Source organism: Coenobita brevimanus, chromosome 57 (genome assembly GCF_032717465.1).
Source record: "Coenobita brevimanus isolate Jiangsu-jjx chromosome 57, ASM3271746v2, whole genome shotgun sequence".
Classification (NCBI taxonomy): domain Eukaryota; kingdom Metazoa; phylum Arthropoda; class Malacostraca; order Decapoda; family Coenobitidae; genus Coenobita; species Coenobita brevimanus.
Window position 1 is genome coordinate 20,352,516 of NC_137010.1, and position 15,947 is coordinate 20,368,462.

Sequence of the window (15,947 nt, forward strand, 5' to 3'; positions counted from 1 at the left end):
GCTGCTCTCCATGCTGCTCGATCTCTGGCAGCCTCTCTTTTCAGTCCCTTATCCCTGAGGTCACAATCTATGGACTTTTCCCAGGTCTTTTCTGGTCTGTCCCTTGCAACCCTACCCCTGATGTTCACACTTTCACTTTCCACACCCATTTGTGATCCTCCTTTGTCTCCACATGATCTTGAATTTGGCTCTCTCTTGTATTTTGTTTTTCTCTTGGAGGGAACAGTTATTGCAGGCTCGTGGCCTTTGGTTGCTTCGTCGTCTCTCTCTCTCTCTCTCTCTCTCTCTCTCTCTCTCTCTCTCTCTCTCTCTCTCTCTCACACACACACACACACACACACACACACACACAGCGCTCGCTGGTGCAGTGGTAACGCTCTCGCTTGCCAACTGGTGGACGGGAGTTCGCGCCTCGCTCAGGTTGCGAAAAGTTTAACTGACGAAGTGGGTGGTTACTGTCCCCCTTGAGCAAGGGGACGGGTGTGTGCATGTGTGAAGGCCACAGCCTTGCCCTTAGATCGGACTATATGAGCTCTCAGCTCCCTTCCGGGAGGGTAAAAGCTGACGATCACGACCATCAAGTGATCCTGACCGACCCGGTGAATTACACACACACAAACACACACACACACACACACACTTCCTTTTAACTCTTTTGTTGTAAACTAGCCTCTCCAGACCTCACATTTAAGGATGTACCACACATCCATCTAATCATTGTTTTTTCTGAACATTTGAGCTTATTAATATCCTCCTCTTTTACTGCCCAGGTCTCATTACCATACAGCATTACACTCGTAACACATGCTACATACAAAAATCCCAGAGCATAGAGAGAGAGCCTTCTCAGTGTCAGGGGAAATAACGGACCTGACCCTAGCCAGAGCTAGCTTCAGCCTTACCTCGAGCACATAACATCCCCCAAATAACAGAATACTTCCACACACCCAAGAGACTCATCAGTATGGTCAAACCTTTCACACCTCAAAATCTATACATGCTCTTCCCGACACACAGCATACACGAAATCAGCATTGTCTTGTAGCCTACCACTAATGCTACTACATCTCTTATACACCCACTTATCACAAGTACTGCACAAGATGGAGTTACCTCTCTCTCTGTTGTGGCAAACTGCACATGGCCACTCTCCTGCCTTGACAATACCACCACTAGTCCTGGATATCACCACTTTTATTTCATCTGCATTACTCTCAGACCCTTGTGCCCCATTTTGTCTCCGCACTTCCTAAATCTTTCCTCTGCCTCCCCTTCATTCTTTGCAGCCAACACCAAGTCATCAACATACAACATTTCCCATGGGAGTCCATTTCTGAAATCACATGAGAGCTTCAAGCACCATGATAAACAATAAGGGGCTCAAGATTGACCCGTGATGCACCTCAACATTCATGGAAAACTCACCACTCAAATCTTCATTCACTCTCACCTGGGTGTGAGCACCCACATACATTGCCACAGCCACTCTAACCAGCCACTCCTCAGTCCTAAGCTTTCTCATTACCCACTTAACCACATCCCTAGAGAGACTGTTAACCGTCTCGCGCTCAGTAAGTTTCGGTAAGTTTCCTGGCTCACAATTTTATTCCACCCCCCTTTCTGCCCGCGCCCCCCCCCCCACACCTATGAAAACATGTATTCTCCCCTTATTTTCACCACCCAAACATACTTATATTGCCATAAAAACTACATCATCTTATTTGTCGATATTTGTTCTAGCCGATAAGCAAAAAAAGCTTACAGAAAAGTATGAGTGGAGGTACATTAGGCCTTTGTGAATAAACATCTGGGAACATCAGTCTCACTTCTCAGCATCATAGCTCAAATGTTTTCCATCATACTTCTTACTGTTACAGTACACCCTCATTATCGACGGGGGTTAGGTACCTAAGATACCCGTCGATGCCTAAAACCGTCGATAACAATTTTCGTCTGGTCAGGTACCCTTTGTTTATATATTTTAGTATCCCTTCAATCACTCTTATGTAATATGCAGTTTAGTTTTAGTGTTTCTTAGAAATAAATTAGTTAAGCAATTGAAAAACTGTATATCATAATAAAACTACTTATATTAAGTAAAGAATTATGGAAAAAATAGCATAATCTCTGATGTTGATGCATAGTGGTCGTACACTGGACCTCAACTTGTAATGGCTGCTGTATCATCACTTCTCTCTCCACTTACACCTCACTCCATCTAAAAATAAAAGGCGAAACCAGCAGTTGTAGCCATCCATACGTTTACATAACCGAGTGGGGGGGGGGGAACGAAAGCAGCAGTGGTGGTCATTCATACGTTCTAATAACTGAGAGTGTGAGGCAAGTGTTACGTTAGATCAGCTGTTCGCACCGCTCTTCACAACACACGCGTGGTGCTGCTAGCTCATACCAGAGAGACCACGCTCTCCTATTTACTTTCATTCTCAAGAGCTTCCTTTCATTCTTGATATTCCATTTCTCCCAGACCTAAATTTTCACGACTGTATGGCAGTTTATGCTATCAAAGATAAATCTTAGTCTAGCTTTCGCTAGGATCTTCTTTTAGGAAAATTCAACTCTCCTTATGCTCATATATTTCATATTTAATCTCTGCTTAACTTTTGCAAGAAATATCCTTTATTGACAAAAAATTCAACTCGTCTTTAACATTATAACAAATGATACAGGAGCATGGGTTTTATCATATGTCCTGCTGCATTACCACACAACAGCACAGACACACGATCTTTTGCTGCTTTAAAGCCTGGCGCACTTTTCTCCTCCTTTGAAATGTACGTTCTTTTAGGCATTTTCTTCCACCACAGGCCTGTTTCGTCCGCATTAAACACTTGTTCAGGCCTGTACCCTTTCTCCCTTATAAGTTCAGCAAAGTCACGTGGGTACGATTCTCCTGCTATCTGATCTGCTGAAGCTGCTTCACCAGTCATCCTAATGTTATGTAGACCATACCTTTTCTTAAAATTCTCGAACCAGCCCTTGCTGGCTGCAAATTTCTTTTGCCTAGAAGCACCAACAATACTAAGCCTATCACCATCGTCATTACTTTCATCACCATCATCACTATTTTCACCTGCCTCACTTTCATCACCATTATCTTCACCAACACCATTGCTCTCACCAGCAAACCGAGCATAAAGTTGTTTTGCTTTGTTTCTTATGAACTGGGAGTCTAGCAGCACGTGTCGACAGTTTATGTCCTCAATCCAAATATTCAGTGCCTTTTCCATTTTTACCAAGGCATCATCTCTCACATGCATCGTTACTTTAGCCGATCCTGGTGTGCACGAAGCCAGAGCATCTTTAATGTCTTTTTCTCTCCGTTTTATGCCATGAACACTGGACTCATTCATGCCATACTCACGACCAACCGCTGCATAGCTCATTCCACTTCTAAGTTTTTGTAATATTTCGTTCATTACTTCCAAGGTAAGTACAGTAATCACTCCAATATCCGGATCAATAGAGCCATCGGTAGGTTCGGATATTGGTTTTGTCCGGATATTGGGCCCCAGCTTATGGACTTGTACTTACGGACCCTAACACAGAGAAACACCTATACAACTCCCTCCGGACATGCATAGCACCTATTTAACACCCAAATCACACCAATAAGGCACATAAATGACTGAAATAAATGCAATAGACACATAAAATGTGGGTTTAGAAGTATGTTCATACATTAATAAACATTCTGGTACTTATGGACTCTAACCGAACCTAACCTAACCGAACCTAACCGAACTCTGAAAAACACATTCCTACTGCACATGCATGAGGTAAGTTTAGTATGGAAAGAAGTACAGTATGACACTTTCTGGTAAGTATAGTATGGGAAAAAATACAATATGAAACATTCTGGTAAATATAGTATGGAAAATAGTACAACATGAAACATTTTGGCTACTTACAGCAAGTCCCTGGCCACCTCGATGAATAACCGCCTCCTCTCGGACTCTGACAGTAAGAACGATTTCCTGAAGCACTTGCACTACACTCTTCCTGAAGTCTTGCACTGAACTTAGTCACTAACACACAGAAGTCCGTTCTTTTCACAGTGTTCACTTTAGTCCAAATAATGTTCCATTAAATTTAAGTGTTGCACATTAACTTTTCCCAAGCCATGGCGAAGAGCGTAGGTCTTGTCGCGGTGAGAGACAGGCGGGAAGTAGGGAGGATGCAGCGGCGCTCTATCGGACGTCGGAGGAATGACGAACCAAAACAATGCTCTCACGCGGCGCGCGCGGCAAGTTCAAATTACGGACGGCAAAAAATCGATTTTTTTTCCAATTTTTTTGGATTTTCGGACCATTTTGGGAATGTTTGATCCCAGGACGATAAGGTTCGGTTAGTGGGGATGTTCGGTTATTGGGCGTCCGGATATTAGAGGGATTACTGTACTTTCCTTGCTCTCTTAGCTGCCTTATTTCCAGTTGGAGTGTTACAAGGGCGCTTCAGAGCCATGATGATCGCGAAAGCATGATAGATGTGGCCGAACACGATATGAGAACAACAGACAAACGTGTACTGATACTGTTGTTTGTTGGGTCGGCGGGAACATGCCGCGAGCAGCCAGAGACACCTGGCGGGATGGCGTGCAAACTTGCTAGGAGGTGCCAATACAATTCTTTATTTTTTTATTCTTTTAATAATAATAATTTAACTCCCAGGAGAAAAAAAAACGTCGATAATCAAATCCGTCAATAAAAAAACGTCGATAATGAGGGTGTACTGTATTACATTTTTAGAAAGAGAATTTCATCAGCTTTCTCCACTACTCATTGAACCTCATCATTGCACCACATCATACCCTCTTATTTGTGAACCTCGTAACACCACATTCTGCTTTTGCATTCCTAACTAAACATTCCCAATATGCATTCCACAAGTTGTCAAGATCCATTTGTTCCCAGTTCATTGGTTCCAACTACTTCACTAATTTTTCTTGGTATTCATCTGCAAGTCTGCCACGTTGTAAAAAAAGAAAAATGAAAAAATGGTATACATTTTACATTATTGCATATGAAAATTTAGAGGAGAATACAAAAGCAATATTCTGATCCCCATCTAAATGTATGGAAGTGAAGCTTGGATTTTGGTGAAAGGACAGAAGTCAAGGGTGAGAGGAATGGAATGAGTTATTTGAGAGGAGCGTATGGAATTGCATGGAGAGACAGACAAATGAGGAAGTCATGGAGCATTATTGATGTAGTTGTACTGGACAGTGTGAGGACACCTTGAGATGGTTTGGTCATGCGGAGCAAATGGAGATTGAGAGCTCGACTAAGATAGTATGAGGTGAAGGGGGAGGCAGAGACTGAGGATGAAGTGGAGGGATAGAGTAGAGATGTGTGGGAATGAAAGTTTGTATTGTAGGAAAGACAGCCTCGTAGCAGGGATCAGGATGATGTGGAGATTTATTTGAGACCACTCTGTCTGAGCTTAAGGAGTTTGGCAATAGATAGATAGATAAAGGATGAAGAGTGTAATACCAGTGTAATGTTTTTAGTATTAAAAATTTGTTGGGTAATTCAAGAAAGACAGATGGTAAGGTAATGATGGATTCAGGGCTTGAGTTGATGTAAAATGAATTAGCATACTTTACTAGTGATTAACTTAATGTCTGGTGTCTGAAGTCTTAGGCTGCCGATGGCCATGTTTCAGAGAGGTTGCTGGAGGTTTCCTAACTTGTATAATGTTTCTTGGAGCATAGGATGGCCTACTACCTATAGATAATGTAGACTGTTGTAGCCTAGCCTTGGTCCCTCTGTGGCCCATATAATGTATTGTGGGTTTGGCTATTTTTTTCTTGCGACCATATTAATTAAATATATGGTAGAATACTCATTGATAGGGTTAGGCATATGACAGAGGAGCTAGTTGGAGAAGAACAAGGGGGATTTAGGAAGGGAAAAGGGTGTGTAGATCAGATATTTGTTCTAAGATGTTTAGTGGAGAGGTATCTAGAGAAGGGAAAGAAGTGAAGTGTATGCTGCCTTCATGAACTTGGAGAAAGCTTATGACAGAATAGATAGGCAAGGTATGTGGAAGTTGTTAAGAATATATGGAGTGGAGGGGAAATTGTTGAGTGCTATGAAGAGTACGTACGAAGGAGCTAGGGCTACGGTGCGAGTGGATGGTGAGCTGAGTGAGTTCTTTGATCTCAGTGTGGGACTGAAACAGGGTTGTGTGATGTCTCCATGGCTGTTTAATATATACATGGATGGGGTTGTAAAGGAGGTGCAAGGTAGGGCAGTGGATGTGGGGGTGGCTCTAATGAATGAGGGTGAGATTTGGAAGATTCCGGTGTTGCTGTTTGCTGATGATACAGTATTGTTGAGTGAAGATGAATGGGAGTTGCAAGGTTTGGTGAATGAATTTGAGACAGTGTGTAGGAGGAGGAATCTGAGAGTTAATGTAAACAAAAGTAAAGTTATGGTGTTTGAGAAGAATGAAGTCACAGAATGTACAATGAGGTTGGATGTTGAGGATATGGAGAATATGAGTGCATTCAAGTACTTGGGTAGTGTGATGAGTAAGGATGGAACTTTGGGGGATGAAGTGCGTGAAAGGGTACAGCAGGGAAGGAAGGTTGTTGGTTCACTGAAAGCAGTGATGAGAAATAGGGAGGTGAGTATGGAAGTTAAGAAGTCAGTGCATGATAGTATTGTGATCCCTACCCTGACGTATTGAAGCGAGGCGTGGACCTTGCAAGAGGGGAACAAGTCAAGAGTGAGAGCAGTGGAAATGAGTTACTTGAGAGGAGCATGTGGAGTGACATGAAGGGACAGGTTGACGAATGAAGAAGCGAAGGAACGTTGTGGGGTGGATGTGGATGTGGTTGAGAAGATTAGGAGAAATACACTGAGGTGGTTTGGACATGTGGAGAGAATGGAGAATGTAAATGAAAGACTGACTAACAGGGTGTATGTAGGTGAGGTGGAGGGAGGGAGAAGGAGGGGTATGTACAGTGAGGTTGGATGGTGAGGATATGGAGAATATGAGTGCATTCAAGTACTTGGGTAGTGTGATGAGTCAGGATGGAAGTTTGGGGGATGAAGTGCGTGAAAGGGTACAGCAGGGAAGGAAGGTTGTTGGTTCACTGAAAGCAGTGATGGGAAATAGGGAGGTGAGTATGGAAGTTAAGAAGTCAGTGCATGATAGTATTGTGATCCCTACCCTGACGTATTGAAGCGAGGCGTGGACCTTGCAAGAGGGGAACAAGTCAAGAGTGAGAGCAGTGGAAATGAGTTACTTGAGAGGAGCATGTGGAGTGACATGAAGGGACAGGTTGACGAATGAAGAAGTGAAGGAACGTTGTGGGGTGGATGTGGATGTGGTTGAGAAGATTAGGAGAAATACACTGAGGTGGTTTGGACATGTGGAGAGAATGGAGAATGTAAATGAAAGACTGACTAAGAGGGTGTATGTAGGTGAGGTGGAGGGAGGGAGAGGGAGGGGTATGTACAGTGAGGTTGGATGGTGAGGATATGGAGAATATGAGTGCATTCAAGTACTTGGGTAGTGTGATGAGTCAGGATGGAACTTTGGGGGATGAAGTGTGTGAAAGGGTACAGCAGGGAAGGAAGGTTGTTGGTTCACTGAAAGCAGTGATGGGAAATAGGAAGGTGAGTATGGAAGTTAAGAAGTCACTGCATGATAGTATTGTGATCCCTACCCTGACGTATGGAAGCGAGGCGTGGACCTTGCAAGAGGGGAACAAGTCAAGAGTGAGAGCAGTGGAAATGAGTTACTTGAGAGGAGCATGTGGATTGACATGGAGGGACAGGTTGACGAATGAAGAAGTGAAGGAACGTTGTGATGTGGCTGTGGATGTGGTTGAGAAGATTAGGAGAAATACACTGAGGTGGTTTGGACATGTGGAGAGAATGGAGAATGAAAGACTGACTAAGAGGGTGTATGTAGGTGAGGTGGAGGGAGGGAGAGGGAGTGGTATGTACAGTGAGGTTGGATGGTGAAGATATGGAGAATATGAGTGCATTCAAGTACTTGGGTAGTGTGATGAGTAAGGATGGAAGTTTGGGGGATGAAGTGCGTGAAAGGGTACAGCAGGGAAGGAAGGTTGTTGGTTCACTGAAAGCAGTGATGGGAAATAGGGAGGTGAGTATGGAAGTTAAGAAGTCACTGCATGATAGTATTGTGATCCCTACCCTGACGTATGGAAGCGAGACGTGGATCTTGCAAGAGGGGAACAAGTCATGAGTGAGGACAGTGGAAATGAGTTACTTGAGAGGAGCATGTGGAGTGACGTGGAGGGACAGGTTGACGAATGAAGAAGTGAAGGAATGTTGTGGGATGGATGTGGTTGAGAAGATTAGGAGAAATACACTGAGGTGGTTTGGACATGTGGAGTGAATGGAGAATGAAAGACTGACTAAGAGGGTGTATGTAGGTGAGGTGGAGGGAGGGAGAGAGGGAGGGGTAGACCGATGATGAGGTGGAGGGATGGAGTTGAGAGGTATATGAGGGATGGGGGGGGTGAGTTGGGGGAGGGTAGTCAAATGATGGGTGACAGAGCGACTTGGAGGCGTTTTGTCTGCAGCCACCCTTTGTGGGATTAGGGCGTCAGGCTATAGATAGGCGTGTAGATAGATATTAATTAAGATGATACTTTTTTGTTCTTACTTATTTATTAGGCACATAACTGACAGTTTTCTGCCTTTATACTGTCCTGTTGGGGAATGAGGAAGGGATCCTACCTAATAAAATTTGTATTGGAAAACGGCTACTCTGATGATGATTTTGTGGAATTGTTACGCTGTGGCTTTCTGTTCAGGAATGAATGCTTTTAACCAGTCTCTTTCTCTCCTTGCAGGAAGGAAAATGGGCTACCATCTAAAGACAAGGATGACCGTGGTGATCGTCGTCGTGAGAGAGATCGGCCATCTCGATTTGAACGTCCGGGAGGTCGGTCACCTCCGCCCCAGGTGTCACAAGGGGGTGGAGGTGAGAAGGGGGGACTAGTGGAGAGGCTGAGGAACCTGGCCTCAGGTGGGGGTGACCGTGGGGACTTAGAGCCACAGAGGGACCGCTTCGACAGAAGGGATCGTGACCATGAAAGAGACCGCAGGGACCGAGACATGCAGGAGAGAGATGATCGTGACAGAGACCGTGATGCCGGCATGAGGCCACGTGAGCCCAGTGAGTCCTTTGTTGATATTCCAACCACGTATGCTCTCATCACAAAACCCTTTGGTAGGATTATTATTATTAATATTTTTTCTCCTTCCAGAAAAATATGTTACAGTAGTTTTTGTAATCATTACAAGATGAAAATCTGCACTCATACCGTTATCATGCTGGCTTCTGCCAGCAGCACTGGTGCAGTGTCTGTGGTTTTTGATGGCATTGAGGGATTCAGAGATGAGGCCTTACTCGAGGAGTTAATCCCGAGTGGTGGAGACCACTAACTCTCCACCCCCTAGCCTCAGAACCCCTTACTTCAAGCTCAACTCAGGTATTTTGCGGCATCTGAGACTCACTTTTTTGACTGAAAGTTACCTTGAAATATCTCCATGCATCCTCAAGGCAAGAGGTGATGAATTAGGCAAGGGTTAGCTTGGCTCGATTTATAGGAAACATTACGCAGATGATGATCACTGCTTAGTCACAGTTGATTTCAAGATTATAAACACTTGATTTAGTGTAAAAAAATAAGATGCACTTGAATATATACTGAACAGATTCTGGAAACATGCAAGAAGAACACACAAATTACTCGTTTGTTTACAACTAGCCGCGTGTGTAGCAGTTTAGCATTATAGTAGTTTTGTGTCTAGCGTACACTCTATTCTAGTGAGCTGACATGATCAGTGGTGAACTGCCAGCTAACTTTCAGAAAGGCAGTCATGATCACTTGGCTAGCTGTTCACTCAATAATGTACTGGTTGATGGTCGTGTACAAGTTACATAAAGTAATAAAATGGTCACTTGTAATTGTCAAATTATCATTAATTTTTCTCTCTGATTTAATATTTATGAAAAAAAATAGTCAGAGTTGGAGATTATCGTACCTTGTGAGAAACATGCACCCTCGCTGTGACGTCACAACCCATACCATTGCCACAGCTGACCACCACTCACAACAATGTTTGGGAATTCTATGCCAGTCCAGTAAAGGGAAGATTCTGTGATGTTCAGCTGTTATTATCATGATAGGCATGTAAATCTTAGTGTGATAAAGATGAAGTATGCTATGTGTGTGCTTTAATGAAGAGTTTTGTTGGTTTTAGAGGCTAGTAGTGATGGCGAACCCTGTGACAACCAGGTACCTGTAGGACAACTTGGTAGCACTAAGATTAGATTAGATAAAGTAATGAAGTGATTTATGAACTGAATCAGTATAAGTATTGCTAGGTCCAGACTCCAGGGGCATATAGCCCTAAAACTGGGCAGTTACACATAGGGAAGATGTCAGAGACCGAAATATTTCAATGTTTTTTCCTTCTAGATAGGCCTGACCATGGACAGCTAGACCTCTTTGGAGTATTCGGTTATCTGATTTCTTGGTCTTATGTACTGATGATGTTTGAAAATCATTTTAGTAACAACCAGTATGATCTGGGTAATAAGATTTTCACATCCCTGCCAATGCCTTAAGTCAAAGTTAGGGTTGATTTTGCTTGTCAAGTGACTGTTAGGTTAGGTTAGGTTAAGTAGTATATGTTATTATAATTTTTATCACCATATAGGCTCATACACACCTAATTATCTGAAATCTGGTCAAAAATTTGTGTTTAATTTGACTATTAGTAAAAATTCAGGATTCAAAATTTGCTAAAGTTAGTAAAAGTGTTTCACCTATAGCTTGACAAGTTGCCTTGACAGACTTCTGTTATGTGTAAGTATTGATTAACAATGTGAATACATTTATTTGTGCCTTAACCCCTTAAACGCGGCCGTGAACAGTCGCTCCCCCCCCCGAGTGGTGGGGTTGTATCGCGGTCTGAGTACCTGTCGGAAAATATTAGCCAAAGATCAGAGATTAACCCTAGAACATTATACTTGGTATGGCAGATAGTACTTACATTCAGCTTTCTCCAGAGACAGGTGTTGAGCCTTTGTGGACTACCCAAGGACTTGTGGAGACTTGCAAAGTGGGGTAACCAAATTCACTTTCATACCTCCAGCAACCCGGTTTCCCCTCTACCACAGCCTCATTCTGTCACAGTAAACTTTATACTACAACGTAAAGGTAGTTTGGAATCCGTATTTGTACAATAAGCACTGAAAATAAGACTAAAATCAGCAGAGCGTACAGCCGACACGCACCGTGGCGGTGGTCTTGCCGTCACTCAACAAACATTTCCATTTTCACAGCTAAAAACATGTATACTACATTATTTTCAATCATATTACTTCCCAAAAGATCACCACGGCGCGCTTTTTATTCTGCCTTACGCCCGCCACTTTATTCTCGTTCCTGTCGGTCGCTTGCACTGACTGGGAAGAGCTAGAACTCGCCATAATGTCACTTTGAAAGCCTGCAGCAAACTGATGCTAAACAGGGGCAAACCGTGAGAAAAAAAGCTAGTGTTACAACTGGGGAAACAAGCGTTTCATATTAGCATAAACTGCTTGTGAGAGGAGAGCGCAGATTTACAGTTCTGAGCGCTCAGAGCGCTGCCATGTATCACAGCCAGGCTGGCCGGGCCGTGGTGGGGGGGAGACGGGGGAAAAACGCGATACTTGGCAACAACTGAGGTCAGTAGTACAAAGGTAAAGTATGCTAGTTGTAGCTAAAGGGTGGTGGTACTGATAGACAATACCAGCTGGAGCCTGCTTGCCCGCGGTTATTCAAAATTTACAAGAATCGCAAATGCGACGATCCGCCGTTATGTCCTTTTTGCCGAGCGTCGCAAACGAGACAATCCGCGTTTAAGGGGTTAAAACAATATTTATGCAAAATGGAAGTCTGTCAGTGCGTGTTCACGATCTGAAGGTGAAGTATCCTCTAATTTTAGCATCTTTTAGCCCTGAAACCTGATTTTTTTTATTAAATCATATTTAGCACTAATTTTTTACTGGATTTCAGATAATTAGGTGTGCATGAACGTATAATGTGATTAAAGTTATGATGTTTTCCATTTTAAAGTGACCACCGATTCAGTATTTCCTCACACCGCCGCACAACAGTAGGAGTTGTCATTTGTGATGGTGTACTCCCAACACTCTGCTTCCCACCACAGCTGCCTGGCTTTCATCTCTTGAAAGAGTGATGAATCTTGTCTGGTGTGATTCTACTTATGTTCTTGTACAGTGGAACAAAGCTCCAATGGTGGTTATTTGTTGTCTTGGCCATGATGAAGCAAAGCATGGCTAATCAGCAGCACCACAATCACAAAGCTGGCGATCACAGTCGTGTTTTATCTCCAGGCCCTGGGCTTGGTGGCCTATGACGTCACAGCCACTCAAGGCTCGTACTTCCATCAACCTCTTTTTGTGCAACTTTGAAGGCTTATATCACCCAGTTTTTACTTTGATTTGTCAAATTAACTTTATAATAGGATAATTCAGCACATTTATCACTCAAATAAATTGTTTACTTAAAAAAAAAAAATCTACCATCAACCAGTCCATTAGCATAGTAATAATGTTGGAGAGATTATGGCTAGCGAGACAATGGTGAGTCAACATAAACTTTGGTCATGTATGGAAATTCAATCACCCTTGTTAGACTGGCTTCTCTTACTGATATTTTGTTTTATCCAAGACAAGAGTATCCTAGAAGGAAGCAGTCTTATATTAGTAGAAACCATGAAAAAGTTTTAATGTTTAACTACAGCCTGAAATCATAGCTCCTCTGCTATGACTTATGGCTAAGCCACTCAGGACATAGCCAATTGCAGTACAGTACTTTGTTATGAAAATGGAATAAATTTTCTGAGTAGTATAATTAATACAACACTGTATTTGAAATTAGCAATACTTAATTGATATTCATAGCCTCGTCTGCCATTTTTGTTGTCCTCACAGCAGAGTGACAGACAAGTGGTCTGTGATCACACCTGTTCACCCTTCACCTTGCTGCTGCCTCAGCAAAGCTGTCATGATTATCATAGGGCAAATGCATGTGTGTGTGTGTGTGTGTGTGTGTGTGTGTGTGTGTGTGTGTGTGTTCTTGTGTGTGTTCTTGTGTGTGTGTGTGTTTGTGTGTGTGTGTGTTTGTGTGTGTGTGTGTGTGTGTGTGTGTGTGTGTGTGTGTTCTTGTGTGTGTTCTTGTGTGTGTGTGTGTTTGTGTGTGTGTGTGTTTGTGTGTGTGTGTGTGTGTGTGTGTGTGTGTGTGTGTGTGTGTGTGTGTGTGTGTACACACTCATGCATGTGGTTAAAGAGGGATGGGAGGGAGAAAGCCAGGTTGGGACACAATGAGCTGCTTCGTATAATCCCCTCAGCCCTGTATCATCTTATATAGGGTATTTTATTCTTGCTTGCCAGAGTATTTTATTCAGAAGAAATACCTTGTACTGAAGGGAGAATGCAGTCATGTAGCTTCATACTGACCTTGCTATTTTAAGGATGAATAAAATGCTTAAGATGTTGGTTGATTGATTGAAATGTTTATTGTTGTAAAGGTTAGTTTATTGCCCTTCATGTGATGATATTCATTTGTGTGGCCAGTATTGATGCTGTACAACCAAACGTGCTTTACCAGTACAGTATTATCTTTGGCAGATAATGAAGTTACCAGTACCCCCAAACTGTTACTGATGTAGTACAGTTAATGTAAGCTCAGAGGTGAGCAAGTGCTTGCATGTATGTGTACGTGTGTGAACGTGTAACAGCTAGGAGGCAGCAGTGTTACCAGGCGTACCAGTAGAAGTTTTCGCTTTACCAGATTTGATTGAAATGTTTATTGTTGTAATGGTATATAGATTACATATAGAACAAAAGGAGGTGCTGTTTTGACATGAATGACAGCATGTTTTTATTAAATTCTGATCAGTTAAGTATGATTTGTAAATTTTTTGTGTTGAGGCAAACATAATTGACAGTGAGATAGTGGTAGTGAGAGAAGAGGATAGAGACAGCTGCCTACTCTGTTCACCAAAAGTATAGTAGCATTGAACATCAGTTGTAAATCATTGTAGATATGAATTTTGTTGTATTGTGTGCATACAAGTTCTACATTTTGATATTATTGTGGAGGTATTTAGAAGTTAGTGGGAGTGCATAATTAGTGATGGTGACAAAATGGTGCAGCCTATACAAGAGCATGTTTTGTGCCCTTTTTTTTTTTTTTTTTTTTTTTTTTTTTAAAGCAATGTTTTTCATTTAAGGATGCAAATGTGTTGTCCATAGGTAATGAGGCATCAGGGGTGAATTACAATAGTTTCTTATCACATTGACGGTATAAGTTGAGATTGGATGTGAGAAAATACCATTACATCAGAGGTATGGAGTGCAAGAGCATTGTTTGTGCCAGTCAGCTGATCAAAAAAGACACGTCTTTCACTTTATTTGCTAACAGATTTTTTTTTTCTTTTTAAGTTGGAAGCGAATGATGAGGTGAAAGAGAGAGAGATTGTCCAGGTGCTTGAGGGTGCGAAAGTGGATGTATGTGGAATATCTGAAACAAAATGGAGAGGAGAAAATGTGAGAGAATGGAAGCATGGATGGGGTATATGTGCAGGAGTAGGTGAGAATGAGAGGGCAAAGGAAGGAGTATGTATAGTTGTGAGTAAAAGATGGAAGAGGAGCATAAGACAGTATGGATCAGTTGGGTCAAGGATTGTGTGGGTAAAGTTGAAAGTTGGAAGACAAATGTGGGTGATTGTGTGTGTGTATGCGCCAACGCAAGATCGTGCTAGAAGAGTGAGAGGAGTTCTGGACAAATGTAGAAGTGTGCATGGATAAGTTGGGAAGGAATGAGAGAGTGTTTTTGATTGGTGATATGAATGGTACAGTTGGGAATGTGAAGGTGGATGGAATAGTTGGTGAGTGGGGTGTGCCTGCTGAGATAGATGAGAATGGGAGTGCATTAGTGGACATTTGTGCTGGGAGGGGGTTGGTGATAGCCAATACCCACTTCAGGCATAAAATGATCCACAGGAATACATGGCGAGTGATGAGAAGGGTGGGTGGTGAACTGAATGAAAGGAAGGCAATGATTGATTATGTGTGTTTGGATGAAAGGATGCGAAGATGTGTAATGGATGCAAGAGTTTATAGAGGTTGGGGGAGTGGACTTTCTGACCACTACTTGGTGGTGGCCAGAATGAGAATTCAAGTAAGATGGAGGAACAGAAGAAGGGAAAGACGAGAGGAAGGAGTAGTTGCAAGGAGAGTGGAAAGGTTACAAGAGGATGAGAAAATGGCACAGTATAAGAGAGAAGTGGAGGAACGATTGGGCAAATATGAATTGGAGCAGATGGGAGACATGGAAGGTGTGTGTAGGATATTTATAGGAGAAATATGTGCAGCATGTGATGTGGTGTGTGGAAGGAAGAGAAGACGGAGGGGGGTGCAAGGAACAGCGTGGTGGACTGAAGAGGTGAAACAGGCTGTGGCACAAAAGAAGAAAGCATACAATGAATGGATGAGAAATAGGGGCATGGAAGAAATTGAGAGGCGGAAGAGAGAGTTATATGTAGAAAGAAAGAGAGAGGTGAAAAGATTAGTAAGAGAGAGTAAGAAGAGAGTGGATAAGGAGTTTGGAAGGAATTTGAGTGTTAAGTGGAGGGACTGTAAGAAAATGTTCTGGAAAGAGGTGAAAAGAGTAAGACAGGGTGGAAATGAAGTTAGCAGGGGAGTGAAAGATAAAAATGGTAGATTACTAGTGGAGAAGGGAGAAAAAGTGAGCAGATGGAGAGAACACTTTAAGGATTTGTTGAACGTAGAGGATGGAAGTAATGCGAGTATAAGTGGCTGGAGAATGGCTGGGAGAAGGAGGGAGGTGAGAAGACAGGAAG

General features: G+C 42.7%; 1 protein-coding gene across 1 annotated transcript in view; it reads left to right on the forward strand.

Moving 5' to 3' along the window:
- Window positions 1-15,947, forward strand: part of LOC145402114 (uncharacterized) — a 189,379-nt gene that overhangs the window by 146,098 nt on the left and 27,334 nt on the right. The window contains exon 15 of the mRNA XM_080274232.1: window positions 8,855-9,180. Coding sequence (XP_080130358.1) covers window positions 8,855-9,180 — 326 coding nt within the window. The remainder of the gene's footprint in view (window positions 1-8,854; window positions 9,181-15,947) is intronic.